The 26,594-nt window shown below is 51.4% G+C and overlaps 8 protein-coding genes across 8 annotated transcripts; 5 read left to right on the top strand and 3 right to left on the bottom strand.

The window, feature by feature from the left end:
• Nucleotides 1-1,550: 1,550 nt before the first annotated feature.
• N7496_009725 (isocitrate/isopropylmalate dehydrogenase family protein) lies at nucleotides 1,551-2,676 on the top strand (the record flags this gene model as incomplete). The annotated part of the gene is made up of 2 exons (XM_056702638.1): nucleotides 1,551-1,791; nucleotides 1,844-2,676. The coding sequence occupies 2 exons, from the start codon at nucleotides 1,551-1,553 to the stop codon at nucleotides 2,674-2,676; spliced, it is 1,074 nt and encodes a 357-aa protein (XP_056551638.1).
• Nucleotides 2,677-4,200: 1,524 nt separating this feature from the next.
• Nucleotides 4,201-5,775, top strand: N7496_009724 (vanillin dehydrogenase; the record flags this gene model as incomplete). Its single annotated transcript, XM_056702637.1, is given in 7 exon segments — nucleotides 4,201-4,565; nucleotides 4,609-4,620; nucleotides 4,642-4,671; nucleotides 4,699-5,092; nucleotides 5,141-5,341; nucleotides 5,353-5,576; nucleotides 5,604-5,775. 7 exon segments carry the CDS (start codon nucleotides 4,201-4,203, stop codon nucleotides 5,773-5,775), a joined length of 1,398 nt encoding a protein of 465 aa, XP_056551637.1.
• Nucleotides 5,776-6,551: 776 nt separating this feature from the next.
• On the top strand, nucleotides 6,552-7,331 carry N7496_009723 (uncharacterized protein; the record flags this gene model as incomplete). The annotated part of the gene is made up of 1 exon (XM_056702636.1): nucleotides 6,552-7,331. The coding sequence occupies one exon, from the start codon at nucleotides 6,552-6,554 to the stop codon at nucleotides 7,329-7,331; it is 780 nt and encodes a 259-aa protein (XP_056551636.1).
• A 142-nt stretch (nucleotides 7,332-7,473) lies between these two features.
• N7496_009722 (transcription factor domain-containing protein) lies at nucleotides 7,474-9,664 on the bottom strand (the record flags this gene model as incomplete). The annotated part of the gene is made up of 2 exons (XM_056702635.1): nucleotides 7,474-8,005; nucleotides 8,067-9,664. The coding sequence occupies 2 exons, from the start codon at nucleotides 9,662-9,664 to the stop codon at nucleotides 7,474-7,476; spliced, it is 2,130 nt and encodes a 709-aa protein (XP_056551635.1).
• Nucleotides 9,665-10,667: 1,003 nt separating this feature from the next.
• On the bottom strand, nucleotides 10,668-18,015 carry N7496_009721 (Polyadenylate-binding protein/Hyperplastic disc protein; the record flags this gene model as incomplete). The annotated part of the gene is made up of 6 exons (XM_056702634.1): nucleotides 10,668-10,824; nucleotides 10,895-11,036; nucleotides 11,087-12,947; nucleotides 14,211-14,849; nucleotides 14,904-15,915; nucleotides 15,971-18,015. The coding sequence occupies 6 exons, from the start codon at nucleotides 18,013-18,015 to the stop codon at nucleotides 10,668-10,670; spliced, it is 5,856 nt and encodes a 1,951-aa protein (XP_056551634.1).
• Nucleotides 18,016-18,780: 765 nt separating this feature from the next.
• N7496_009720 (mitochondrial 54S ribosomal protein mL41) lies at nucleotides 18,781-19,235 on the bottom strand (the record flags this gene model as incomplete). The annotated part of the gene is made up of 2 exons (XM_056702633.1): nucleotides 18,781-18,990; nucleotides 19,053-19,235. 2 exons carry the CDS (start codon nucleotides 19,233-19,235, stop codon nucleotides 18,781-18,783), a joined length of 393 nt encoding a protein of 130 aa, XP_056551633.1.
• A 274-nt stretch (nucleotides 19,236-19,509) lies between these two features.
• On the top strand, nucleotides 19,510-22,435 carry N7496_009719 (UTP14 family protein; the record flags this gene model as incomplete). Its single annotated transcript, XM_056702632.1, has 2 exons — nucleotides 19,510-22,191; nucleotides 22,253-22,435. 2 exons carry the CDS (start codon nucleotides 19,510-19,512, stop codon nucleotides 22,433-22,435), a joined length of 2,865 nt encoding a protein of 954 aa, XP_056551632.1.
• A 490-nt stretch (nucleotides 22,436-22,925) lies between these two features.
• Nucleotides 22,926-26,562, top strand: N7496_009718 (glucan endo-1,3-beta-D-glucosidase; the record flags this gene model as incomplete). Its single annotated transcript, XM_056702631.1, has 7 exons — nucleotides 22,926-23,054; nucleotides 23,206-23,526; nucleotides 23,832-23,948; nucleotides 24,015-24,204; nucleotides 24,320-24,384; nucleotides 24,412-26,488; nucleotides 26,543-26,562. The coding sequence occupies 7 exons, from the start codon at nucleotides 22,926-22,928 to the stop codon at nucleotides 26,560-26,562; spliced, it is 2,919 nt and encodes a 972-aa protein (XP_056551631.1).
• Between the last annotated feature and the right edge of the window lie 32 nt (nucleotides 26,563-26,594).

The raw sequence follows: 26,594 nt of genomic DNA, 5'->3' as shown, positions 1-26,594 counted from the left end.
CCCCTCACTAAACACTCCGTCCCTCCACGCTGTGGGGCTCTCCCACTTTTTTTCGATTTCATCGGCGCACAAGCCATCTCTGTTGAACTATAATGACGGAGTTGCGGGGAAGGTAAGTGCAGCCAAGGGTCATCCTCCGCGGGGGGCATTGGGGGGAATTCCGGGGATGCGGCGAATCGCAATTCTCTCCGATGTGGATTCCTATTATATAATTATGTTCGTCCTTTAGCTGGAAGAAATTTCCCCGGGCACTTCTTTTGACCTTGGAACATATTGTAGCTCTGGTAATCAATGATTTCCTTTACCAAAGGAAACGTTGCTGGAACTTGAGAGAGGGTGCTCCATCCCAGGAGCTACTTGTCTGCGCATTGATAACTTGACCTTCTAAAATAGGAGGATAAAGTTCGATATCAGCGGTTTCAAATTCATTGTGTTCACTCGCGTTGAAATTTGGGTCTTTCTGTGCTTGTTGAGGAACGAAGGTCCGCTCTTGGGCCCTGTATAGTGCGGTTGGAGATGGAGACCATGACTCTAACCCATGAGGAGAACCAGACGCGCCTGATAACTTAACACGCTCTTCAAGGGGCCGGTCTTTCGACCCCTCAAGTGCTGAATGCTTTCTTTTACGGCCACTGGGATAGCCCGAGCGACTAGGAGAAGGTTCGTTTCTGACCACTGGGCGTGAGGGGCCAGTCGCATCCTGACCAACGCAGAATCTCTGCCATTTCCGAATATTTTCGGCCGTATTAAGAGGGAATTGTGCCCAGTCTTCAACTCCTTTTCTCTCAATCCTTGCGAGGGGCACATATCCACAAGGGCTTGTTCCGTCGAACGAAGAGTAATTTGGGAAAGCCTCCAGCAGTTGGGCGTTCGAGACTTGCGAGAGCAGTCTCAATAGCACATTCTCTGTAACTTGTAGCCTATGCTCCAAGGCTTCGATATGCCCTTTGGGAGGACCACTTTAAGACGTGTTTAGCTGTGGAATGCGGTATTCGCAGCATTGATCTCCACGTACCGTCTCAGTTGTTCTGGCCAATTGCAAGGGCGATTGTATTCCAAGCACTGTTGGCAGACTGGCCTTTTGTTTAGAAGAAAGAGATGGGTTTTAGATCATTCAATCAGATAGCAGATGAAACACCTGATAAGCTTACTTTCCCCCGCTACACTGAAGCAGGTTCAAAATAAGTCAGCCACAGCCTAAACGTGTTTTCATTGGAACAACCTGCCTTCTGCTTCCTGGAGCGACACGCATTGCATGCAGTCGTAATTCTAGAAGGCTTAACCTCCGTCTTCTTAACCATTTTTGCGTATTTGGACACCAAGTGAGTGTGGAAGTCGAAGAGTGTGAAAATGAGAAGAAACGGGTGAGGTAATCGCCTGAAAGTTCTGCCGATGGCGGGATGAACCTTCAGGCTAAGCCGAATCACGCCGAGGGCCATGGAGGATATGATATTATTTAAAGCATATGTTAAAATCAATCAGTAGCTCATATAATTGAAACTGTATTCTTTTAAAACATCTTATTCAGTCATTGCAGTTGAAATTTGATCATGACACCGTCCTATAACATTGCCTCTATTCCTGGTGACGGCATCGGCCCCGAAGTCGTGAGCGCTGCTATTCAAGTGGTTGAAAAACTAGCGAAAACATTGGGAACTTTCCAGATCGAGTTCACTCATATTCCTTGGGGAACCGCATACTATAAGGAAACCGGGCGATATGTCTCCGAAGATGCACTAGACACTCTACGCAAGTTTGATGCGGGCATCTTTGGTGCCGTGGGTGCTCCCGGTATGCTACATCATCATACTTATTTTAGAGACTTTCGCTAACCTTAAACTAGATGTTCCTGATCATATCTCCTTATGGGGTCTTCTCCTCGCTATCAGAGGCCCTCTCCAACTATACGCCAATGTCCGACCGGTGCGAACTTTCCCAGGGACCAAATGTCCACTGAACACCGCAACGGAAGGAATCGATTGGATGCTGGTGCGTGAAAACTCCGAGGGCGAGTATGCCGGCCAAGGTGGTCGCTCGCATATTGGACAGAAATGGGAGGCTGCCACTGAGGTAGCCATTTTCACTCGCGTCGGCATTGAACGAATTATGCGCTTCGCCTTCGAGACAGCCCGGTCACGGCCTCGAAAGCTACTGACGGTGGTGACGAAGAGTAACTCCATGCGCAATGGAATGGTTCTTTGGGACGAGATTGCAACTGCTGTTGCAAAGGATTACCCCGATGTAACATGGGACAAGATGTTGGTGGACGCAATGACTGTGCGAATGGTGGCCAAACCTCAGTCCATTGATACGATAGTCGGCACCAACTTGCATATGGATATCCTTTCTGATCTTGCCGCTGCTCTAGCTGGGTCAATTGGTGTTGCGCCATCAAGTAACTTGGACCCCACACGCAAGAATCCGTCGCTTTTCGAGCCTGTTCATGGTAGTGCTTTCGATATCACTGGGAAGGGAATCGCCAATCCGGTCGCTACTTTCTGGTCTGCCGCGGAGATGCTCAAGTGGATTGGTGAGAAGGATGCAGCGGGGAAGTTGATGACTTGCGTGGAAAATGTATGCGCTTCTGGTGTCTTGACGCCAGATCTCGGCGGTACATCCAACACTCAGGGAGTCGTTGACGCAGTATGTGCGGAGATTGAGCAGATCAAAGCCTGATCATATGGAACAATGGCATTTAGCTGTCAATCGACGTCTCAGGAAATAGAAAGCAAATGAATCATAGAAATGGACGATGATAAGTTGAATTCTTGCCATGTAGAAATCTTTTATCTGTTTATCTCTTTACCATAGCACTCTTATGCGTTAGGAAGTGTAAGTGAACCTACACATACTGTTACTTGGGAATCGTGTACGGTGCTAGGGGTTAGGCAAAGCCCCCTGCCTCCCCGCAGAAGTGAGCATCTGCCAGCACAGCCTCCATACCACAGTGCATCATCCTTGAAAAATTGTCAGTGTTGGAAATTTATTTGGATTAAACTTCAAAGAAGAAATACGTTCACCAGTGGTCTCCGTAAGGGGTATAACGGTATAACCAACCCCTCTCTCCAGAGTGTTACCAATGATGGATCCTCCACCCAGGTCAGGAACATATCAAATGTTTTGGGGCGTCATATACTCTGTTTCCTTCAAATATTCCGGACGGGTGATAAGTAAGACATTCTCCCTACTCATAATATCAACGGCTCTGCTGGTGAATGGCATGAAATTTGAACAGTTGGTGTTTGGTGGCAAGACAGGGGCTCGTTCAATGGATCACTATCATTAATAGGCCCATCCGATGTAGTATTCCGGTGTGCCATAATAGCTTCTTGAATGGCCAGGCTTTTGGGAAACGACATTACTCGATCTGTATTTCTTTATCTGGTAGCACTCTTGTCTTATATGATTTAAATTAAAATCCCCCCTCTCGCAAAGTTGTGGCTACTTGTAACGCATGCCTCCTTCTCAATGCTGGCTGAAAATCTATTGAAATTTGGCTGCCGCCCAAAGCGCAACCGACACTGAGAACGCTTATTATCTTTTACTTGCCACTAGTACCTCAGACTGCTAGCAAGAATACTTTGTACGGGCGAATGGATCTACGAATGTGTTAGTGGCTGCGGTCATCAGGATGGGATGGAGAAACAGTTCAGTCTCACTTTACAACCAGAAATCCGAATAATAAGAGTGAGTATTGATAGCTGTTCGCCAACTCCACTTTGGTAAGCTCCTATATGCGTAACTGGCGGGACTTTTCTCTTTTATTGTATCAAATTTATAACATTCGAGGTACTATACATTGATTCAGAGTAGTGAGAAGGATAGTCTAAGGCTTTGGCGGAATGTGGAGAGCCGTTTGCTTCCGAGCACCAGTTCTCTTTCTCCATTATTCCGTTTACTATTCTCACAGCCACCCCTCTGTCCGGACCAAATAAAATTAAAATAACTTCGTTCGAACTCATTGATGGCTGGCTCTAGTCGTCGAATGGCCTTCTGTGTAGCCTGGTCCACGTTATGCCTTGAGACCGCGTCGGCTGTTTCCTCCTTCGTTATATTTAATATAAGGCAATATAACAAAGAAAAAAAATACTTAAATAAACCGAGTGCTCCTGATAAGAAAGGTATTATTTATGATAGTATCGATTTCAATTCTTGAAGAAAACAAATTCAACGAGCGTGATCTCAACTTTAAAAACGATAATGACGATGATATCGTTGATCATAGACGGCAAGGATGTCACTAGTGACAATTACTTTCACATACATAATCCCTCAAGTGGCAAATTGGTTATTCCGTGTACTAGTGCCGGTGTTGAAGAAGCTACTCAAGCAGTGGAAGCTGCAAAGGCCGCCTTCCTAGCATGGTCAAACACAAAGCCTTGTGATCGACGGGATATTCTGCTCCAAGCAGCCGAAATCATGCTTTCCCGAAAGGAGGAACTGATTCGCTATCAGATGGACGATGCCGGGGCTGGAAGATTGTTTGCCGAAAAGAATCTCTTGCTCGCGGTCAAGTTTATCAAAGACTTTGCAGGCAAGATCACTTCCATTGAAGGGGTTGTACCGTCTGAATCTGTGCCTGGAGAGGGAGCAATGATCATTAAGCAGCCCTACGGCGTAGTCTTGAGCATTGCCCCTTAGTAAGGGCTTGCCAATCTTGGACCAAGAGAAGTGCATAAGCTGACTGTGTTATGGTAGGAACGCACCCTACATCCTCGGTACCCGATCTATCCTTCTGCCTTTGGGTGCTGGAAACACTACAATTCTGAAGGGCTCGGAGCTTGCCCCTCGATGCTTCTGGGCAATTGGAGATGTGTTTCGCCAAGCTGGGCTCCCAGCCGGCTGTTTGAACGTGCTTTATCATCGGACCTCGGACGCAGCTGAGGTAACCCATGCACTTATTGCGCATCCTGCGGTACGGAAGATTACCTTTACTGGTAGTACTTTAGTGGACTCTATTATTGCCGCTACTGCTGGAAAATATACAAAGCCGGTACTGCTGGAACTGGGGGGTAAGGCATCGGCAATTGTTCTCAATGATGCCAATCTTGAGACTGCCGTTGCAGGTATCAAAATGGGGGCGTTCCTTAATGTAAGCACTTTGCGTTTCGAATTGAAAACATATTCTGATCGAACTTAGTCAGGTCAAATCTGCATGTCCACCGAACGGATTGTGGTTCAGCGTGCTGTTGTCGAGGATTTCCGCAAAGTCCTTTTCAAGTGTCGCGAGATCGATTACGGAAAGGACTCGGTCCCTCTTGTGCTGGCACAAGAAGCCGCAGCCGAGAAGAACCGCAGACTCGTTCAGACGCCATCTCCAAAGGAGCGAACATCTTTTTCGGTAAACTTCAGGAGGGAGGTGGTGCCACGATGAAGCCCCTGGTAGTTGAGGGTGTGACAAAGGATATGGATCTTTATTGGACAGAGTCGTTTGGTCCGACAGTCTCTTTAATCGTCGTGGATACGGAGGAGGAGGCAATCGAAGTCGCTAACGATACCGAGTACGGTCTCACTTCGGCGATTTTCACTCGTGATCTGCTTCGTGGCATTCAAGTTGGGAGGCGTATTGAAAGCGGGTATGTGTCTCTATACTCTTTTCAAAGTATTTACTTATGGTGTGGTAGTGCCGTGCATATCAACACTCTTACGGTTCGTGATGAGCCGGTCTATCCTCACGGTGGCTGGAAGAGCAGCGGATTTGGCCGATTCGGAGGAAATTCGGCTTATGACGAGTTTTTGCAATTCAAAACTATCACTTGGTCGGAGAAGAGGTGAGAATTTCTAAGGAAAAAGAACGTCATGGGTGATGGGTATCAATCGCTCTTGCAACTTTAGTCTCCAATGTATCTTAAGCTCAAAGTTTTGCAACAGCAAGTTTGCTTGTCTAAGTTGACTCTCTAGATGACTAAAATTTCGCCATCCTGTTATAGGCCCTGGCGTAGCTCTCTAGGCCTCTCGGCCACTGGCCACCTCTCGTCGATAGTCAGGAGGTTCTACCGCACTAGTATCCTTTTCTCTATGTCTGCTACTGGCAAAGCAAAATAGCAAATCCCCGCATATGAGACATGGCAACATCCCTGATTGTCTACGTGAGTGCCCTGAGTGAAGGGTGAGCAGACAACTAAGCAACTGCTAGTGCCCAGGGAGCATACGGAAACACTTTAATGGGCCGAAACAGATCACAGGTGAGTTCGATGGCTATGATTCTAGTACAAAGGACTCTTGAAATGACTTCAAGAGTAACCATTTTGGACGCCCAATTTACCTTTACCTAGCATTGTGGTGTAACCTTGTCGGTTCTTTCATGATATCTTTGCCGACCCCCCCCCCCAAAGTTCTGATAGAATGGCCTTTATGAGGAAAATCAGTTTTTACCCGCACAAAGAAGCTATAATTTGTCTTAGGATGGAGTATTATTTAAATTAGATCGAACCCGGCCGTAATCTGTCAGTGACTATTTCAGGAATTTGGTCACATTCAATACCGCTTGATATTCGTTTTAAATTTGCCATCGTTGAATTTTGAATAATCTGGCCTCTACAATAACTCAAATGTCTGAGTACTCTGGTAGTCTTGGAGAGGCTGTGATCCAAAGAAGCCCCGGTGGCTATGATGAGAACCTTGATGATCTTGGCGTGGGAAATCAACTCAACGAACTGGGATTCAGCGGCAGCGAAGACAAGGGTAGTAGCGATATGGAAGCCCTACGCGGCAGTGGCATCGACAGGAACTGTAGTGACAGCCAGTTGAGCGACACGGCCATTGTAGAGACGGGAAGTTACATGGATAAATCTTACGACGAGCAAGATCCTTACCAACATGAACCGTGCCAATACAATGAAGTGGAAGCCATGGCGGTGGCAAGGGAGATGGAAAGAAAAGTTGACGCACGAGACAGACAAGAACTTCACCAAGGACCGAACGTGCGCTGGGTGAATGTCAGATTCTCGGAGCATGAAGGCCACCTGACCGGGTACAGACTTCTCCTCAAAATGAAGTCTGCCATACAGAGCCAGGAGGCTACTATCACCATGGAGCCGCAGTGTGCTGGTGGGCCTTTCTGGGTCTCTATTGAGGTTGTTGGTCTCACAGAGAATGAACGGGCAAGTTATGGCGGCTTTGGGTCCCGAGGGGCTCTATTAAGCGCGGCTAAGGATATTGTCGTCGCGTGGTTGGGCCGCGTACATGACGAGGGGTTGCCTTTTGAGAAGGATGTTGTTTTTCGCAAGGTTCATGGTCAGGAGTCGACTCTACGTCTGAATTCACCCCCGAAGAAATCTCCGCCGAAACATGTTCAGTGGGAGGCACTGGTTGAACGGAATGGGGATTGAAGAAGGATAGAATTGCGCGAAGCTTTTAATTTCCCATTTGTTTGTTTTCGTCCTTTCAGTTTTCGTACTTTCACCCTTATCTCGTATCAATCAAGGAGAGCTTTCCATCAGATAAGGCAAAGAATCAACAGTCAAGGTTCCTCTAGAAACCGGGATACTGTTGCCCAATCATATCAAGTATCGAGTCGAAATTTGACCCTCCAAATAGATCTCCCATGTTTAGATCAAAGCTGGACCCCCCAGCCAGGTAATTTGTGTCCATATTCTGGAATTCCAGAATCTGCGAAGATGGTATATCGGTGGGTGCTGCATCTCCATAGAAGTTTGTTGGTTGCTCGTTGATGACCGGAGCCGGAGGAATCCCAGGTCCTCCCCGGTCATGAATTGAGGTTTGAGGATTTTCACAAACGGTAGTATAGGTCTGTTCAGTTCGAGATCTATATTCACCACCGCTTCTCATAGTTGCTTGTTCATGCAGGTTCGACGGCCCCAATGAGTCTTTTGCTCTTTCCATATTTCTGAGAGCATAAGAATGCGAGCTCACTGCGGAATCTGGGTCGTCTTCCATTTGCTTAATCTTTGTAGACAGCATTGACAAGGTCATATGACAGTGCCTTGCAGTTTCCCACTGAGAAGACATCCTGCGCAAAAGGTTCGAACACTCTTCAATCTCCCTGTGAGATGTTAGCAAATCCAGTCGCATGATCCGTGTAGGTTAGTGAGGAAGGATCTTACTGTAGTCCCTTCCCCAAAACGTATTGTTTGAGCTGGCAGGCGAAAGCCAAGACAAGCCCAGACATCCAAGCAGCCGACAAGAATCCCGGCCAGAAAAAGGCTTGCTGGCTGTCCACCTGAAGCCTTAAGGCAGCCAGAATCGCGCGGGCTGCGCCAATGCACGTCTGCAGCCCAGAAGAAAACTCCGCACTTAAAGGATCCAATGAGAGTGAAGGTCGATTGATTATCAAGACCAGGTGTTGATATAAAATTGTGAAGAATGGTCCAAAATCAAAGGGACTGTCGGCAAGCGGCATCTGGGAATCATTATCGGCACCGGCTGATTTCCTTTGAAGCTCGACAGGGAGGCTGTTCCACCACTTGTGGACATCTGTCACTAGAAACAGCACTGCGCTCCGGGAGACGGAGCGAACAAGAATAGATTTGTGGAATAATTCCAGAGCTCGCCCGGTCAGTGTACCAGAGTCCACATAACTGGCCAGAACACCCTCCTTTTTGCGGTGTTCTTCAATGTGGCTCTCCCGACGGGCGGCACTCGCTGAACGAGGGCGGCCTGGGGTGACACTCTCCTCGGTAGGATTTTCAGCTCCCTGGTCCGCGTTCCCAGTCCCCTCTACTGATTTGGAAGTGGATAATATCGCATTTGAACTTCTGACTCGCGGGGGAGAGTGCAATTCTGGTGCAGCCGGCAAACAGACATCAATGTCAGAGTCCTGGATACCTAGCGGCAAGCCAAGTGCTTGGCTCAGATATCTATCGATAGCATATGCGCACCAGAAGATTCTCTTCCGTAATTGCCGATCATGCGACGAGAGCTGAGCATACCGGAACGGACAACGATGCAATCCAGCGTGAAGCATCGACCGCAAAATACACCCGCCAAATGTCGAAGCCGGCCTCAGTGACATTTTTGCAACAAGGAAGACCTGGGCAGCAAGCAGCGCTTGGAGGGAGGCAATGTCATGCCGCGTTGAAAGGCTGCCCAGTAAAGCAGTCATGCTGGCAGGGGACTGAATTTGGCATTCTAGTGGCACCTCCAGATCAGGACGAAGTAGGGCTCCAAGATTGAAGATACATTGAAATATCACCGTCCAACAGGCACCTCGGTGGTCCGGGGTGGCTTCCTCGCCTGTCGCCGTTTCCGATGTGTGTGAATATAGCCTCTCCATAGCCTGCAGGAAGGTGGGCCCATGCAAGAACGGGAAGAGGGGATGCCAGACTTTGAAGTAGGCCATCATCAGCTCCTTTCCCAGTTCCAATGGCGGCGCATTGCCCAGATAGGCTGCCACTTGCGGGTCATACTTCCATTGCAAGGGCGAGTCTCCAGCTCCAGGCGAGGAAATGGAATCTGCGCTGGAAGCTGCGAGGCGCGGTCTCTTCTGCCGGGGCGAGTCATCTACACCGACTAACGTATCTTCTGCTGTCGGGAACTCTGTCTCTGGGGACCCTGATCCATCGAGACCGGTTGAGAAGGCCCTTTTCACCGTGTTGATGAAGTAGACCCCGCTAGAACTGCCGACAAATTGACTGTCCTCGTTGGAATGTGCTGTCAGGGAGCCAATCTCTGAAGTGCCGGGTAAATACTCTGGACGCTCCATTCTGGAAATGGCATGGCGATATCGTGGATTCACCGTCAAGCAGTTGCCGTCTGGCTCAGCACTTTGCCCAATGACTCGATGAAAGTCGACGTATAAAGTCCTCGGCCATTCTTAAAGTCCTATTCCCGCCCATGGAAGAACGGCCCCAAGGGATGATGAGTCATCAGGTTGAGCCCTGAAACCTCACCCGCCTTAAGAGTGAGTACTGAACAATATCAGTGGATGGTGAAGTATTGACTGACTACATTCTTAGAAGGAACGTTTGATGCTTGCTTGAGAGTAATGAAGATGATTGAAAAAGCAAAAAGACTTTTACCTAGCCGTCCCGTGCTTTGGACGAGTGCCACACTCTCGAACCCAAGCGCAGCAACGAGGACGAGACAAAAGCCCTTCCGTGAGGAAGTAGAACTCTATGTTACACTCATAGGGGGGATAAAGGGGTGAAATACGAGGCGGAATTGAAATGAATCAACAGGTCGAATGATAGGGGAAATGTCACAACTCCCTCCCACAAGCCATAAACCGAACGAACAGAAAAGAAGAGAAAGAGAAATAAAGAAGTCTGCATCCAGCGCCGAGAACTGAAAAATATCAACTTTTACCGAACCCCCAAATACAAACGCTGCTTCCCCTTGAACCACCAATTCCAGGCGAAGGGGACAGATAAAATGGGAGGATCCACGGTGTGTGGGGAGAGTGTACGATAAAGTTGAGAGGGAGAGAAGGAGAAAAAAAAAAATTAAAATCGAATGTCGTGCCGCGTTCACTAAACACCAGTAGGTGCCACTGCCTAAGACAGAACTTTTCAAACCGAGGGATATCAGGATTCGGAAGGGGAAGAGCAAGAGATAGGGGGTGGTCAATGGTAGAAAGGAAAAAAAAAAAAAAAAAAGAAATTGTCATCAAAGCGTGCGTCCAAAGTTTTCCGAGCGGTGCAGAGAGCAAAATCAAGCCGGGGCCTTCAGTCACGTCTGCGAGGCATTCAGCAGTCGAGACACGTCGCTTAAGACTTGTTCTCCTCCGAGGAAGCCTCCTTGGCGGCCTCCTGGGGCTTGGCCTCGCTGGCCGCCTCACCATCGGTACCCTTGTTCTTCATGTACTCATCATAGACATTGAGAGCCTCGTCGACCTTAGCGCGCAGGGCCTCTTCGTCATCGAGCCTGTAGAAGAAAAGAGATGAATTAGTATGCGATTTCCCCAATCGTCAGGGAGTGGAGGAGAAAAACTTACAGTCCAAGGAGCTCGGTGTTGTCCATCTCCAAGAGCATACCAGTGATCTTGCCGGCAAGCTCGGGCTGCTGAGCCTGGATCTTGGGGTAGAGAGCCTCACCCAGCATCTGCTTCTGCTGAGCAGGGGGGCGGAGGTAAGAGCCTGGGAGCTCAGGCCGGTAGCGGGAGCGGCCTCGTCACGACCGGGCTGACCGGCGGGGGCGGGCTGGCCACGGCCCTGGCCACGACCCATCTGGCCGGGGGGACCACGGAAACCACCGCGCATGCCCTGACCCATAGGTCCAGGAACCTGACCACGGCCACCAGCACCACGACCGAACTGAGGCTGCATGGGGTAGCCCATACCGTTGGGCATACCGCCGGGGACCTGCATACCCATGGGCATGCCCTGGAAGTTACCGGGAATCTGCTGGTTGGGGCCCATGCCACGGCCGCCCTGCTGACCGGGGAAGGGACCGGGGTACTGGCCGGGGCGTCCACCAGGGATACCAGCCATGACCATACCGGGCTGGGGAGGGAAAGGCATACCACCACGCTGGCCTCCGGGGATGAAGCCCTGCTGGCCGGGAGGGTAGAAGACGGCGGGCTGCATGTAAGGCTGGGGCATACCGGCAGCGGCAGCGGCCTGCTGCTGGCGAATGGTGTTGCGGGCCTGGATGCTAGCCTCGAGCTGGCTGCGACGGACATCCTTGCGCTGGGCGAGAGCGACGTAGAGGGGCTTGCCGTTGACCATGCGCTGGTTCATCTCGGTAACAGCCTTGGAGGCCTCATCGGGGCTGGAGAAGCAGACGAAACCGAAGCCCTTGCTCTTGCCAAGGAGCTTCTTCTCGCCCTTCTCAGTCTCCTGCTCCTGCTCGCCCTCCTTCTCCTCACCCTCCTTCGTCTCCTCCTGCTCTTCCTTCTTCTCTTCCTCCTTCTCCTCGGTCTTCTCGCCCTCCTCCTTGGCCTCACCCTCCTTCTCAGAGTCGGGGGAGGGGGTACGGTCGGAGACGGAGTCGCGCATAACCTTGGCGGAGGTGATAGTGCCGTAAGAGCTGAAGAGCTCACGGAGCTTCTCGTCATCGACGTCATCAGTCAGGTTCTTAACGTACAGGTTGACGCCCTGGTACTTGGAGGCCTTCTCCAGACGAGCAGCCTCGTACTGCTTGCGGAGCTCCTCCTCACGCTCGTGCTTCTTCTGGGCACGGCCAACGTAGAGCTTCTGAGACTTGATGTCCTTCTCGTTCATCTCGTCAACGGCGGCCTGCGCGCTCTCGTGGGTGGAGTAGTTGACGAAACCGAAGCCACGGCTCTTGCCCTCCTGGTCGTGGCTGAGGGTGGCAGAGGTGATCTCACCGAACTTCTCGAACATGACGCGGAACTCCTCATCGGAGATCTCCTGGTCGAGGTTCTTGACGTAGATGTTGGTGAAGTTAGCCTTCATCTCCTCGAACTTGCTCTGGCGGTCCTTCTTGGAGATGTGGTGGCCGACGAAGACCTTCTTGTCGTTCAACAGCATGCCGTTAACATGCTTGATGGCGTTGTTGGCGGCCTCGGCGGTCTCGTAGTGGACGAAACCGTAGCCCTTGGAGTTACCGAACTCATCCTGAGCGACCTTGCAGCTCAGAATATTGCCGAAGGCAGCAAAGGTGTCGTGCAGGGCCTTGTTGTCAATGGCGTTGTCCAGGTTCTTGATGAAAACGTTGCCCTGGCCAGTCTTGCGCAGAGCGGGGTCACGCTGGGACCACATGATACGGCAGGGCTTGCCCTTGATGAGGGTGTAGTTCAGATCCTCGAGGGCGCGCTCACCATCAGCGGTGTTGTTGTAGTTGACGTAGGCATAGCCCAGGGAGCGGCGGGTGACGGCATCACGGCAGACACGGATGGAAGCGACCTGGCCGATGGAGGAGAAGAGCTCGTAGAGCATAGCCTCGGTCACGGAGGGGTCGAGCTCGCCGACATAGAGGGAAGCCGAGTGGGGCTGGTTGTTGGCAGCAGCGCCCTCAGCGGGGGTCTCGGGGGCAGCAGCGACTTCCTGAGCGCCAGTGGCCTCGGGGGTGCCGTTGACGGGGGCCTCAGCGGCGGGGGGTTGGTGGCAGTCTCAGCAGACATTTTGAATTTTTTCTTTTCTGTGTTTACTGTAAGAGATTAGCATAGACTCGCCAAGTTTTGGCTGTGGAAAGAGTTGAGAGAGGAAGATTCCACGATGTTACACCGCAGGCCATGCAGTCTCTTTGGCAAAAAAAAGAAAAAGACCATTGCGTGGATCCATGGATGAAGAGTGAGAGGTCAAGGGCAGCAGTGTCAAAGGGAATGTGGCTGTTGCCATACACAGGGTAGTGCTTCCGCGAAACAAAGGGCTGTTCTGAGGTATCGCACCAATGCGAGCGGGGTGGTGGGCAGGCTCAATGACGAGGTGCAGCAAGGGAGACAAGCCACTGAAAGCCAACGGAGTACGAGTGTGAATGGGAGGGCAAGTGAAGTGGGTGGTATCAAGTGTAGAAAAAGATTGGAGGGGGGGGGCGTTGACCAACCTTAGTGGAAGGAGAGAGGCGGATGAATGAAAATCTTCCACACACCGCACAATGGAGAGGGGGTGAGATAAGATAAATGGGTTGGGTTTTTTTCGAGGGGGTTTTCTGGTTTTTTTTGGGGATTTTTTTTAGGCTTTCGAGAAGAGGTCGAAAGGAAAAAAGGATTCCCTAAGAAAGAGAGAGGGGTTGTAGGAGATCGAGGGATGAAGAAAGGAAAAAAAAGTCGACCCGCGAAGAAGGCGTTCTGGAAAACTCAGAGTAAAGAGAGAGGGAACGCGCTAGTCCTAATGAAGTAGGCGGTGATGCCTGAGTGAAGGGCTTGCCGCTGGATAGTCACGGGACGAAGTATGAAAAGGCTGACTTAGGGAAGGATGGAGAGAAAAGGGCCAAAGGGTGGCAAATAAATAGTAGAGAGAAAATGGAAATTGCTCAAGGTACAATCAAACGGCAAGTACCATCGATGTTGCCTTGGAGAAACTAGGGAACATGAATAGAGGATGCCCCAGGCGACAATTAGGCTTCCAACCCTCCAGGGCTGCCCACGAGGCAGACGTAATTCGACTACCAGAACTACTAGAAGGTATTTCTCACACTACAGCTCCACGCAACCATGAATACCAATTAACAGCCTTTCATTTGCTCAACGCCAATGCTATGCATACACGAATCACGGGCAGTTGAGAACTGTGTACATACAGAAGGTTAAAGAAAGAGACACAAAGGAAACACTAAAGTCGGATAGTGGACATTGAGAGCGTGAATGAATACCATCAACTTAAATCAAACCCAGCCCCGGAGCTCACTGCATACAGTAGCTTGCTCCGTAGTGTCTCAGCATTGGCGTAGCGGGGCAGCTTCAGCAGGTTGACACAAGTGCTCGTACTCGGAAGTCGTTCCTGGTCCTCGCTGGAGTCTCGAATACTGAAGCGCGGGTTGAGATGGCTGAATCCGAGCAGTGGAGCACGTGGTGTAGAGGTGACGAATCGAATCACCTTCTGTCGCTCTTCGTTGTTCAGCTCATGCATCACCTTCCAGAACAGCTGCACAGTGGGGTGTTCCTGGTTATCGTCGCCAATGGTATACACGCCACCATACTGGGTGTTGCGCCGAAGATCCTCGACATCGATATCGCCGGTCTCGCCACTGACCAATGTCTGCAATTCAGATTGGTTGAACATGGACAGCCAAGCGGGCTGAATGATTTGTCCAAGGCCTTGCAGGAAAGCGTTGGTCTGCATGGAGGGCTGCACCTGCAATCGATACCGCGCAATATACGAGATGTAGACGAGTCGATTCTGATTCGTCACGGGCGTCTTGGAGCCATTGTATCGTAACTCTCTCGTCGTAGTACGGTTGGCCGACCCGGGCATAGGGATGGTGTCAGTCACGGTGAAGTCCAGAGAGAAGTCCTCCACGTCGCCGGGGTAGTTCTTCAGTTGAAGCTAGAGTAAATGCATTAGTACAATAGTAGCGCTGAAAGATGATACTTGACTCACCAGGCCTTGGTACAATCCCTGATCAAGATCCTTCAGGTCATTCAGATTTGCTCGGTAGGAAGATTCCTTCATGGCCGATCCAGTGCCACCAGTCAAGGCCCACTTCAGCAGGAAGAATGGTGCAAAGTTGACATCCACCAAAATTCCCTCGTAAAGACATTTGCCAATGACCCGGCCGAGGAACTCATATCGACGCAGAAGATCTCGGATTTGCTCGGACCATTTAAGACTAGACTCGCTTACGCCAGTCTGGCGCAGCCGTTCCTTGCACTGCTCGACGGCTGTGGGATTGGGGTAGAGGAGATGCTGATCGTTCTCCGCAAACATACTGAAGTCGTCCTCGGTCTTGAATGCCTCGCTGGTAATGCTAGTGAGAAATTCCTTGGTCACTCCACCGCCGTCAATACCAGCCTCCATGGCACCAAATCGATCAATGAAACTGATCTGTATGGGTTCCTTGAGACCATCCCCTAGAGGGTAGAATTGAGCAAGGGCATCATCAAAAACATTTTCACGTCGAATTTCGGCCTGGTGGCGAGCCAGCACATCTTGGACAGCAGGATTTCCATTGATCATCTGGCCCATGGTGGCTTGAGCAACAGATGCACGCCAGGAATCAGGATCAACGAATCCATGTCGTCGGCGGTGCTGATCATGGAAGATGAATTCACGGAAGATCTGGACCCGAGTGGTAAAAGGTATGAAAAATGGCATGTTTCGAAGAATCTCTAGCCTGGGTGCAATGGCAGCCAATACCCTTCCTCGAGCAACTCGCTGTTGATGCCGCCGCAAGGACTCCAGGCGGATGGTTTGCTGAGCGTGGCCGGTCCCTGCAAGGCCAAAAGGCGTATTCGCATCGTCATCCGCCAGGTCAGGATCGCCTGAATCATCGGCTCTGGCTTGGAACTCATGACGTCTCTCCTCCTCTCCGACGACGGCCGAAATGAAACCTTCCATGTCGAAGCGGCCAGTCATGAGCCAGTGATCCTTAGGTAGGAACTTTCGACGTGAACTAAAAGTTAGGTTAGCATCCTATACGAATTCGTTGTCTCGTTTGTGGGTCTTACTCTCGTTCGTGCAACATTCGCAAAAGACCCGTTACAAGGCCCTTGAAATATTCCAGCGGGATTCCAGTCACTCCAGGAAGATTGTTGCTTTGAGGTTTGGATTCGAGATCATTCGTGCTTGGTACCGGCTCTGAGAAGCCGGGTTTCTGTGTGGTACTATTGAAATAACTGCTCAAACTCACCCCCGTCGGTCCAATTTCGGGCTCACTCAAGTCTACCGCATTCCAATAGAGTGTGAAGGCAAGGTTCTTCAAGAACACCGTCATGTCTTTGATGTCGCGCAGTGGCAATGCGCTTTCCCTGGTCCACGATAGCTTGGCATTGTCTGAGGATGTAAAGGACGACGTGCTAGAGAAGAACTCATCGTCATCCATAACCTTCAGCACAAAAGTATACAGCTCAAGGAATAGAAGTATGGTCGTCCACTCTTGATCGCGCTGGTCTTGGGGTATTTCCGTGGCTTCCTTGGATTGCGGTGGCAACAGTAACAGTGGGAGCACCTTCATGGAGTCACTGCTGATGATCTGGAAGATGCGACTAGACCTAGTCGCCTGCCAGAAGTATTTGATAGCTGGTATCTTCGCATCTGGCTGGCCAGAAATCTGTTCACCGGATGGAGCAGAGCCTAGATACAACCACATACGGATATCATCACCTCGTCGGGGGAAGATCCGCAGTAGATTCAGGGCGTATTTTGCAAGGACTCTGGCTTCTTTCGATGCCTCAGAGTCTTCGCTTGTCGAGTCTGTCTGTGCCAGGGGGGATGATCGGATACGGGAAAGCAAACCAGTGACGCTACTCTGGTTGATAAGGCTATTGATTTGGTCCTTGATAAAGGGGTGCAGGGGCCGCACACCTCGAGGTGAATCCATCTCAGTCGATTCCTCCACCTCGAATCCTTGCACAAGGAAGGCAGCCGTTGAAGTCAAAAGATCAGAGACCACAATCACGAACTCCAGCTCCGGGGTATGTGAGCTGTTCTGAGTGCCAGAGGTGTGTTGTTGGAAGTATATCAAGTACGATAGCAACCAAGTGCGCGCCTGAATGTCTTCTAGGATACCAGCACCTTGCGTGGTAGATCCCAAGCGTGCTGAGATTGCCAATGCTAGCATTCTGTAATTTATTTGCCCCGCAAGTCCATCCATCTTACCCAGATAGCTCTCGAGGCTCGGAATTGTGAGATATGAAACGGCAAAGGACTCGTATGCAGACATAGTCTCGGAGGTAATCGGTCGGAGGAGGGCAAGTACAGCTTCCTGAAGAAGATCGGGATTAACGACTGGTCTATCTGCTCCACTGGTCTGTTCAGATCGATGGAGACTCGACATGTTAGTGGTTAAATATGCCATGGTACCGTAGTACGTCTCTGCGAGCGTTGCCATCTGCTTTGGCATCAACCCTGTGAGAAACATCATTGCTCGTAAAAGTATCTCCATAGCTGCGGCAGGGACCGAAGTGTTTCGAGCTGAGTGCAGCACATTGAGAACTGACTTGGCAAGTCGTTTCAGAAGCTTGGTCCATTCACCCTCCGCTGCGATCGTGTGCAGCGTCCGAAGTGTCTGTTCGAAGGCACCAACAAAGTATACCAGCCGAAGAACGTCATCGTGCCTTCGTGCTGAGACAAATTGAACCAGCAGACGGAGTTGGGTGAGGCACTGGGCAGCGGTTGCATATGGCGGAGGAGGGTGTGAGGCAAAGACGGGAGCATCTGCAGAGCCTTCGATGGCCGCCATCAAGTCCGTGGCCCCGGACATGTTCCTTTCATTGTTATCCCACTCCATCCTCCACATGCCATATGTAGCTTTCCTGCTGCGATAGCCCCGCCACCCTCGCTGGACAACCCGGACGGCATTCTGTTTCTCTCGATCTCGCTGTCTCTGAAGACGTTCTTGTTGCGCGATCGCGACGGCACTTTGTGGATTCGAAGCATGAGGGGTATTTCGACCGGGTGAGCTTCCTGGGAAGGCAGCGAACGGATTATTGGCACGGCCGCTGAGGTTGACCTGCCTCGGACGGCGAGAGCTTCCGGTGAATGACTGAAACATTGTGAGGAGGGCCTTCCGCCCAAAGATGCAGCAGAGATATCGACGGAGATGATCTATGCGAAGAAGAGGCGCTGGAGATGCAAGAAACACAAGAGATGCAAGCCCATAGCGCACCAACTGGGCAAATCGAAGCGAATGTGAAGAACTATGACATACGCCGGTCCGATACGGGCGACCATGGGGACCTTATCGGGCTTAACGCACGGGCCACGCACAAGTTCAATAGGCGCTAGGGTATTACCACGCTATGGCTACACGCGCGGCAAAGATCGCATACGAGAATGGTAGACTTGGGGTTTACAAGATGAACTGGAAGTTAAAGGCTACAAAGGGGCATTTGCCTGATAATCCAAGGACAGAGAGTTTTATGAGTGAGATACATTTGAGCGATAGCATGGATTGCCATGATAACAAGATCGTGGTCTTTTTTCCAAACTCTTTGTTACCATACTCAGATACTGATGCAAAGGACAAGACATCTGTAAGTGTTGTATGATGGCGGGCTTTGCCCAATGTGAATCGAATATGCTATACATATAATACATGAAGGATTCGATCGGCCGGCGAGCGATGTAATGGTAGATCGGGGGGTATGTGGCCGTCGAGTGTGTGGATGGAGGTGACAAAAGTAGGTGTTCAACCCCTGGAAGAGCGCCCGTTAGAAATGTCAAAGATGCAGAATGGAAAGACAGTCAGGGTCTTACATTGGAATGGCAAGGGTGTATGCTTCAAGCCAGGCTTTCAATGGCTGGTTCGGGAGTCTCTTTATTGTTTGGAGGTCTTCAACTCATCCACGGCCTCCTGCTCGGCCGTTTCGCGGGACAAAACCTCATCGGGATTGCTTGAGTACCACTGGTCCAGGAAATCTTGGCCCTTCAAGCCATCAATCACTGTATTCATCCGTCCGTTCCGTTCAACCCGCTTCTTGTAGGCGGAAGGTGTCGGGGCCATGCGTTTAGAGACAAAAGGAGTGAGCTATGGGTGGTCAGTAATGGCTTTGACATCATCCGGACGATTGAGATATTCGACGAGCCTACCTTGAATGTGTCCAGGTCTTCGGGGACGACGTAGGTGCGGACTTTCTTCCAGTCGATCACGTAGTTGCCCTTGGGGTCGAAGTAACCCATTGAGCCTGTCCGGGTACCCTTGTAGTAGCCGCCATTGACCTGCTTGGTGGTCAGGCGCAGGCGCGCCATCATTGGCTGTGAGGGTTTGAACATTTTCGCGAGGCTTGACGTTCTCGAAAGGAAGGGAAAGCGACTGTCGCAAGGGTCCGTTGAGGTTGAGAGGACAAAAGTTCGGGCGGTCGGGCCGCGCTAATCGCCGCGCCGAGAACTTTTTTCTGGAAGCAAAAAAAAAGTTGGTACACAAGTCGAACAGTTTACCAAACCAAACCCCTCCAACCACACAGCAGCTGGGTCCATTTTTTACTATTTCTACGGACCCAAAGCTTTAGCGGTTCTTGTTCGATTATTTCTTTATTGCATCACAACCATGCCCCGCCAGCAAACGCAGTCGCGGGCTCCAAAAGACCGTGGTGCGCGGAAGCCACCAGCGCAGAGAGGCCCAAAGGGCCGCGGACTCGACGCTCTTTCTCGGGCAGAGGAACAGATTCCAACCAAGCTCGGTGTGCGCCGCAACCGTCTCGGTGACTACGATGACGGAGAATGGCGGAAGAGGCCTACAAACGACGATGACGACGACGAAGACAACGAACCCCGCCCGAACTACAAGCGCCGCAGAACCGATGCTTCGGACGAAGGTGGCAGTGATAGTGAAGGCCATGAATGGAAGTTGGGACAAGTCGACACTGATGACGATGAGTCTCTGGACAGCGACGAAGCTATGGGATCAAGTGACGAGGAACGTTTCGAGGGATTCACATTCCGCGGAAGCTCATCGAACAAGTCCAAGCCCAAGGCGAAGAAGAACGAGAAGCCGAAGCGAAAGGAGATTAGTTTGTCTGAGGATGTTGAAGAGTCCGATGAGGAAATGTCCGACGAGGAGGAGGATGATGAGGACGATGAAGATGGCATTGATCTTCTTACCGCCTGGGACATGAACACAGCTGCCGAGGAGAAGGCGGCCCAAAAAGCTGCGGACAAGGCGAGGAGAGCTGCAGATGGCCAGGATAGCGACGAGGATTCTGGCTCAGAAGGCGACAGTGAGGATGATCCCAGTGACGACGATACCGACCTGTCTCTTTCGGACGGCGATGCGGACGCTCAGAAAAATGGGTTGTCCAAGCTTCAGGACTTTGTCAAGTCTATGGAGGCCGACGGATCTAGAAAACCCAAGCAACGGTCGCAAGAACAGGGCACGCCCACTGAATACGGATTGAAATCCTCGCGCAAATTGACCGTCGCCGACCTACTGCCTTCCATCACGGATTCCCGTCTGAAGAGCTCCCTCAAGCATGTCGATGCGGCTCCACAGACAACAAAGTCGGGTATTCCGGGCAAGCTGGATGCGCCTTTGGCAAAGCGCCAGCAAGATAAGCTTGACCGCGCCGCCGCTTACGAGAAGAGCAAAGAAACTCTTGACCGATGGCTAGAGACCGTCAAGGCCAACCGCAAAGCTGAACACCTCACCTTTCCCCTTCCCGATCCCGATGCGCAACAATTCCATCGCCTGGATGTGGCTAGGCCCAAGACCGATTTGGAAAGCACTATTCAGGAGATTCTGGTTGAGAGTGGATTGGCCGAGGCCAACGGCAAGTCCGCCGAAGACCAGCTCCAAGGCTTTGAAGAACTCAAGGCCCGCACGCTGCCTATTGAAGAAATCCAGGCTCGGCGGGCAGAGCTCAGAAAGCGGCGTGACCTGCTCTTCCGAGAGGAGGTTCGTGCAAAGCGGATCAAGAAAATCAAGAGCAAGTCTTACCGTCGTGTTCACCGCAAGGAGCGCGAAAGGCTGGAGCAGCAGGAGCGCCAGGCTCTTCTCGAAGCTGGTGTCGATCTCGACGAGGCAGAACGGGATGAGAACGAGCGGAAGCGGGCTGAGGCACGCATGGGTTCCAAGCATCGTGACAGCAAATGGGCCAAGAGCAACAAGCAGACTGGCCGTACTGCGTGGGATGAGGAAGCCCGTAACAGTGCCGCTGATCAAGCCATGAGAGAGGAGGAGCTGCGCAAGCGCATTGAAGGAAAGCGTGTGTCTCGTGGAGACGAAGATTACCTGGGGTCATCGAGCTCGGAGTCAGAGGACGAGGACCCATGGGCATCGGATGCCGAGGACCGAGAGAAGCGCAAGTTGCAAGAGAAGCTCGCGGCTCTAGAGGGTGACGCTTCCGACGCTGAGGTCAAGGGCCCACATTCCACTCTCTTCTCCATGAAGTTCATGAAGAACGCCGAAGCCGCTCGTAAAGAACAAAACGACGCCGAACTTCGTCGTCTCAACCGCGAACTACATGGCGAAGAGTCACAGTCTGAGGCGGAGTCGGAGACCGGACGACGCAAGTTCGGTCAGTCTGAGAAGGCAGAGGCCAAGCCCCAGGCAAGAGCTCTCCCCAAGGACGACCTTGAAGACGCACTCGACTCGGACGATGAGAATCAGCAGCGCAGAGCACCCGAGCAGGATGCTGATATGATTGTCGACCGTCCTACAAAGCAGAAGTCTGCTGCCGTGTCTGGCTCCAAGGCTACCTCTCGTCCAAACCAGAAGATGTTCAGCCAAGAAAATGAGCCAGCGGCAGAAGAAGAAAACCCCTGGCTTGTTCAAACTGAACGCAACAATCGTCGACGCACCGGTACGGATGCTCAGGAGACCATCGACATCTCTCTTGACGCCCAACAACCACAGGTCTCGCAGGCCAAGACTCCCGCCAAGAAAAGCAAGGGAGTCAAGGCAGTGTCTTCTCGCCGTGATGAAGAAAATGACAGTGATGATGACAACGTGCCTGTCCTGTTGAAAAACCACGATCTCGTGAAGCGGGCGTTTGCCGGCGATGAGGTGGTTCAAGAATTCGAGCAGGAGAAGATGGACACCATTGCCGACGAGGGCGACAAGGTTGTGGACAACACTCTCGAGGGATGGGGCAGCTGGGCCGGCGATGGTATCAGCAACAGAGAGAAGAAGAGGCAAAAGCGTAACCTCACTACGGTGGAGGGTGTGAAGCCCGAGAAGCGCAAGGATGCCAAGCTCTCCCGAGTCATCATCAACGAGAAGCGAATTCAAAAGGTATGTTCCGTCTCGCTGGTGTATTAAATCGCAGTTCAGTGCTAACTTTCTTTTGCTACAGAACAAGAAGTACATGGCTAGCCAGCTGCCTCATGAGTTCGAGACCAAGGCACAATATGAGCGGTCGTTGCGGATGCCCATCGGCCCCGAGTGGTCTACCAAGGAGACCTACCAAGCCAGCACCAAGCCTCGTGTCATGATCAAGCAGGGCATCATCAAGCCCATGGAGAAGCCTACTCGGTAGAAAAGCGCGAGATGTCACGATACCCTTTGTTGCCGACATCCATGTATATTCAATTTGCATTGCATATTTAGGCCGAGTCTGATCAGCTACAGTACTCATCCGCCCAAAAGAAATACCATTTAGATTTCAATTTCATTAAGCTTGATGCATGGTCATCATAAACAGTCCGTGCTGTGCGACTCTCGTATAGTTTATGCAGCCCCAGGTGATGTCAGAACACACAACGCGTCGTCTTTCAGCCGTTCCGTAGAACTTACCCTCCTTCATCCACCTGTATATTCAACCTTCCCAGCCTTCTCACATGGCTCGGGATGCCGTCACCGGGCTACTCCAGTTTCTGTCTGATGACGAGGAGGCGCCGTAGGGCAAAAGGACCAGCCTCAACCGAGAACTGGAATGCTGCCTGCCATCGCAACGTCCAATGCCACGGTACTCGATGAACCATCCCGCCCATCGGGACCTGCCTCATGGCTGAATGACTCGGCCCGTCATGACGGTGCCATGGAATTACACAAGTGATTCATCGGCTTCGAGTCATCGCGAACTATCGCAGCATCGAGAACGGATTGACTGGGGCTCCCGCCAGCTCCACATCCTTGGCACCACCAGCGACAACACCGTTGCCTACAGCTTGAGTGGCTCCCATTAGACTTGCGTGTCTCTTGCGAGCCGCTCCTTCATAAGCTGATCATTCCATCTCCAATCTTTGACGGAATAAATCGACAGGTCAACCCAGGGAGAGATAAACATCAAGCCTTTACTGTGTCCAGTTCACACCTTGCCGCACTGTTTACACCCCGCGGCACATTCCTGGTAGCGGGGACAACATCCGCCGCTGGGGCGTGCACCGTGAATATCGCAAGGCCAGTGTGGTCTTCTTCCTACGCCCTACATTGCTGGACCGAACACGCGCTGCGTACCCCGTGGAAGCACCGGCCACCCTTTTCCTGAACGGTGTGAACGTCCGCGCACACGAGCCCCAGTCCCATGAGGATCGACAATCCCGGAATTCTTGTGCAGACCAGTCAAAACAATCCAATCTGAGCTCACTGGGAGCTGAGGACATCTCCTGGAATTTGTTGAACATATTTGTAAGTCCCTGTCCCTCGTGCGTTCCCCCTTTTTATGGTTGCTTTTTCTTCTGGTGTATGTGGCTCGCCCTTTCGACAACCCTGAAGCTTGCACTGCTGTTTAGTTCGTATTCTCTACAGAGGACGAATAGAAGCATATAGTTGGCTATCTGTTAGTTCAGTCGAAGATCGATTGAATTGATTGTTTTTGTCAATTGGGTTGTCCGGCGGTGCAATCTAAAACCAGCACGATGGCGGCTCTGTGGAAAACTACAGCCGTGCTAACATGGCTTCTCACAATAGATTCAGTAAACTGTCTGCCCCAGCCAGCGGGCACCGTTGCTGAACATATTTTGGTGCAATCAGCAACACATCCAGAGACTGCCTTCAAGACGCAGTATCCTCCATCGAACCAGCGAATTGCTATACCAGCAGCGGAACCGGTATGTCATTCGAGCTGAGTCATTGAAGAGTTGTACGAGCAGGCTAATATCAACCTTATTCGTTAGGATTATCGCATTGCCCTTGACAATCGCGGTCATCCATCGCAGCTTCCTTTTCCAACCGTCGACATTGGTCGCATCCTGGACGGCATCGGCGGGTTGTTGTTACCTCCATCCACCACCTCCTTGCCAGCTGCAGTTCAGCCCACTGACACTCCGAACGAGAACTCGCCAAACGCAGTAACTTCTGCTACAGGTGAGTATCCGAGGATTACATTTCTGCGAGTACTTTTCGGAGAACTTACTTTGATCAGATTCTATACCCACCATACCTGCTGATACAATGAATAACCAAAACATCTTCGAGCCAGTCGCGACTGGCGCGGTTCCCGCCAACATCCAGACTCGTAACGACCACCCGGTGCAAAACAAATATGTAAGTCTAGGTCCATTCTAACGCCAGTCATACAATATGGTGCTGACCTCGAATCAGGCCAATGCCACCAATCCAATCGAAACCAACAAGTTCTATGCTGGCCTCTTCCTGGGTTCGCAGACCAACGCTACTTTCACTCAGCCTTACTCCCTTGCCTGGTCGCGAGGAGGTGGAACCCTCAAGAGCTGGGGAATGAGTGTCTCTCATGTGGAGGCCAATGTTCTTGCCTATGGTCCCCCGAACACCAAGCTTCCTGGCAGCCCTGTCAGTTACTACATCAACCCTATCGGTCTCCAGCATGTCATTCTGTCTGCCTCTGAGCTAGACGAATCCAGTGTCTTGAACACGGAGGAGCCCAAGGCGTTTTCAGCCCAGGCGGTTCTCAAGCGATCGGGTGGTTCATCTCAGAGTATCACATTCCCCATTGTTCAGGGTATGGGCTATGTGACTGGCGTATACAGCGATCTGCAGCCCCTCGTTGAGAGTGGAGTCTTCTTCCGCAAGGTCGTCAATGCCGGATCTCCCAAGCCAGGTATCTTCAAGTACCAGCTTTTCCTTGAAGATGACAGCGTTTGGTTGCTCTATGCTACCCCTGACGATGGAAAAGACCCGCAGTTCCAGCTGGTCTCGACTTCGAGCTTTCGTGGTCCTGCTGGATTTACTGGGACCATTCAAGTTGCCAAGAATCCCGCTGGTACGGCAGGTGAGAAGTTTTATGACAACTCTGCTGGCGTGTATCCCGTTGCGGGTGCCGTTTCTGGTACTGTCACTGGCACTGTGGGCACTTACGGTCTTTCGTGGACCAAGGCTGGCAAGAATGCTACTGGTACCCCCCTCATCATGTTTGCTTTGCCGCATCACGTCGAGTCCTTTGATACCAGTACCATTGGTCGCGCCACCGCGATTCACCTTCGCACCACCACCAAGGGAAATGCAACTGCCGTGATTGGAGACAACTGGGTTATGACTGAGCCAGATCTGCCGACGGACATGGGATTCGCTCCTTGGTCACCTACCAAGGGAAGTGTGCACACATTGTCGGCGGATGCCCAGCGATCTATCGTCCAAATCGCTCCTGTTGAGCTACAGCAGGATATCGATGGCCAGACCAATCTGAACAGTATGTACTACAGTGGCAAGGCCCTGAGTAAATTTGCGACCTTGATTTGGACAGTAAGCAATCTCGGCAACAACCCTGATATCACCAATACGGCCTTAGTGGAGCTCAAGAAATGCTTTGCCCGCTTCGTGCAGAATCAGCAGCAGTTTCCACTTGCCTATGATGCAGTCTGGAAGGGTGTTGTGTCAACTGCCGGCTATGCTGGTGACTTGAACGCCGATTTTGGCAACACTGCTTACAATGACCATCACTTCCACTACGGCTACTTCATTCAGGCTGCCGCTATCATTGGTTCCCTTGATCCGACCTGGCTGGCTCAAAACAAGGAGTGGGTCAACATGCTTGTCCGTGATGCTGGCAACTCTGTCGAGGATGATCCGTACTTCCCCTTCTCGCGCTCCTTTGATTGGTTCAATGGTCATTCGTGGGCAAAGGGTCTCTTCGAATCCTATGATGGGAAGGATCAAGAGTCTACTTCGGAAGACACCATGTTTGCCTATGCAGTCAAGATGTGGGGCCAGACCATTGGCGATGCTAGCATGGAGGCCCGTGGAAACATGATGCTGGCCATCCTGCGCCGGTCCCTCCACAACTACTTCCTCATGCAGAGCAACAACACCAATCAGCCGAGCAACTTCATCGCGAACAAGGTGACTGGCATCCTATTCGAGAACAAGGTTGACCACACTACCTACTTCGGTAGCAACCTGGAGTACATTCAGGGTATCCACATGCTCCCTTTGCTGCCCAACTCTGGCTACACTCGTCAACAGCAGTTCGTTGCTGAGGAGTGGCAGGCTATGTTCGCTGCCAACGCATCAACCCCCGCTACCGGTGTGGACGGGGGCTGGAAGGGTGTTTTGTTTGCAAACCTTGCTCTCGTCGATCCTCAGACATCGTGGAATTTCTTCGCTCAAGACCAGTTTGACTACAGCTGGATTGATGGTGGTGCTTCCCGCACCTGGTACCTTGCCTATGCCGCCGGTGAGTTTTTTTTTTTACACCCCTTTTATCGTTTTTGATACTAATCCATTCCAGGTCTCGGTGGTGGCCCTTAAACGGTCTCAAGACCTTGCCGCTTTTGCTTTCT

The sequence above is a fragment of the Penicillium cataractarum genome (genome assembly GCF_028827025.1).
Source record: "Penicillium cataractarum strain IBT 29864 chromosome Unknown utg000008l, whole genome shotgun sequence".
NCBI lineage: Eukaryota > Fungi > Ascomycota > Eurotiomycetes > Eurotiales > Aspergillaceae > Penicillium > Penicillium cataractarum.
The sequence above is the reverse complement of the archived record's forward strand: the minus strand, read 5'-3'. Positions and strand labels throughout refer to the sequence as shown.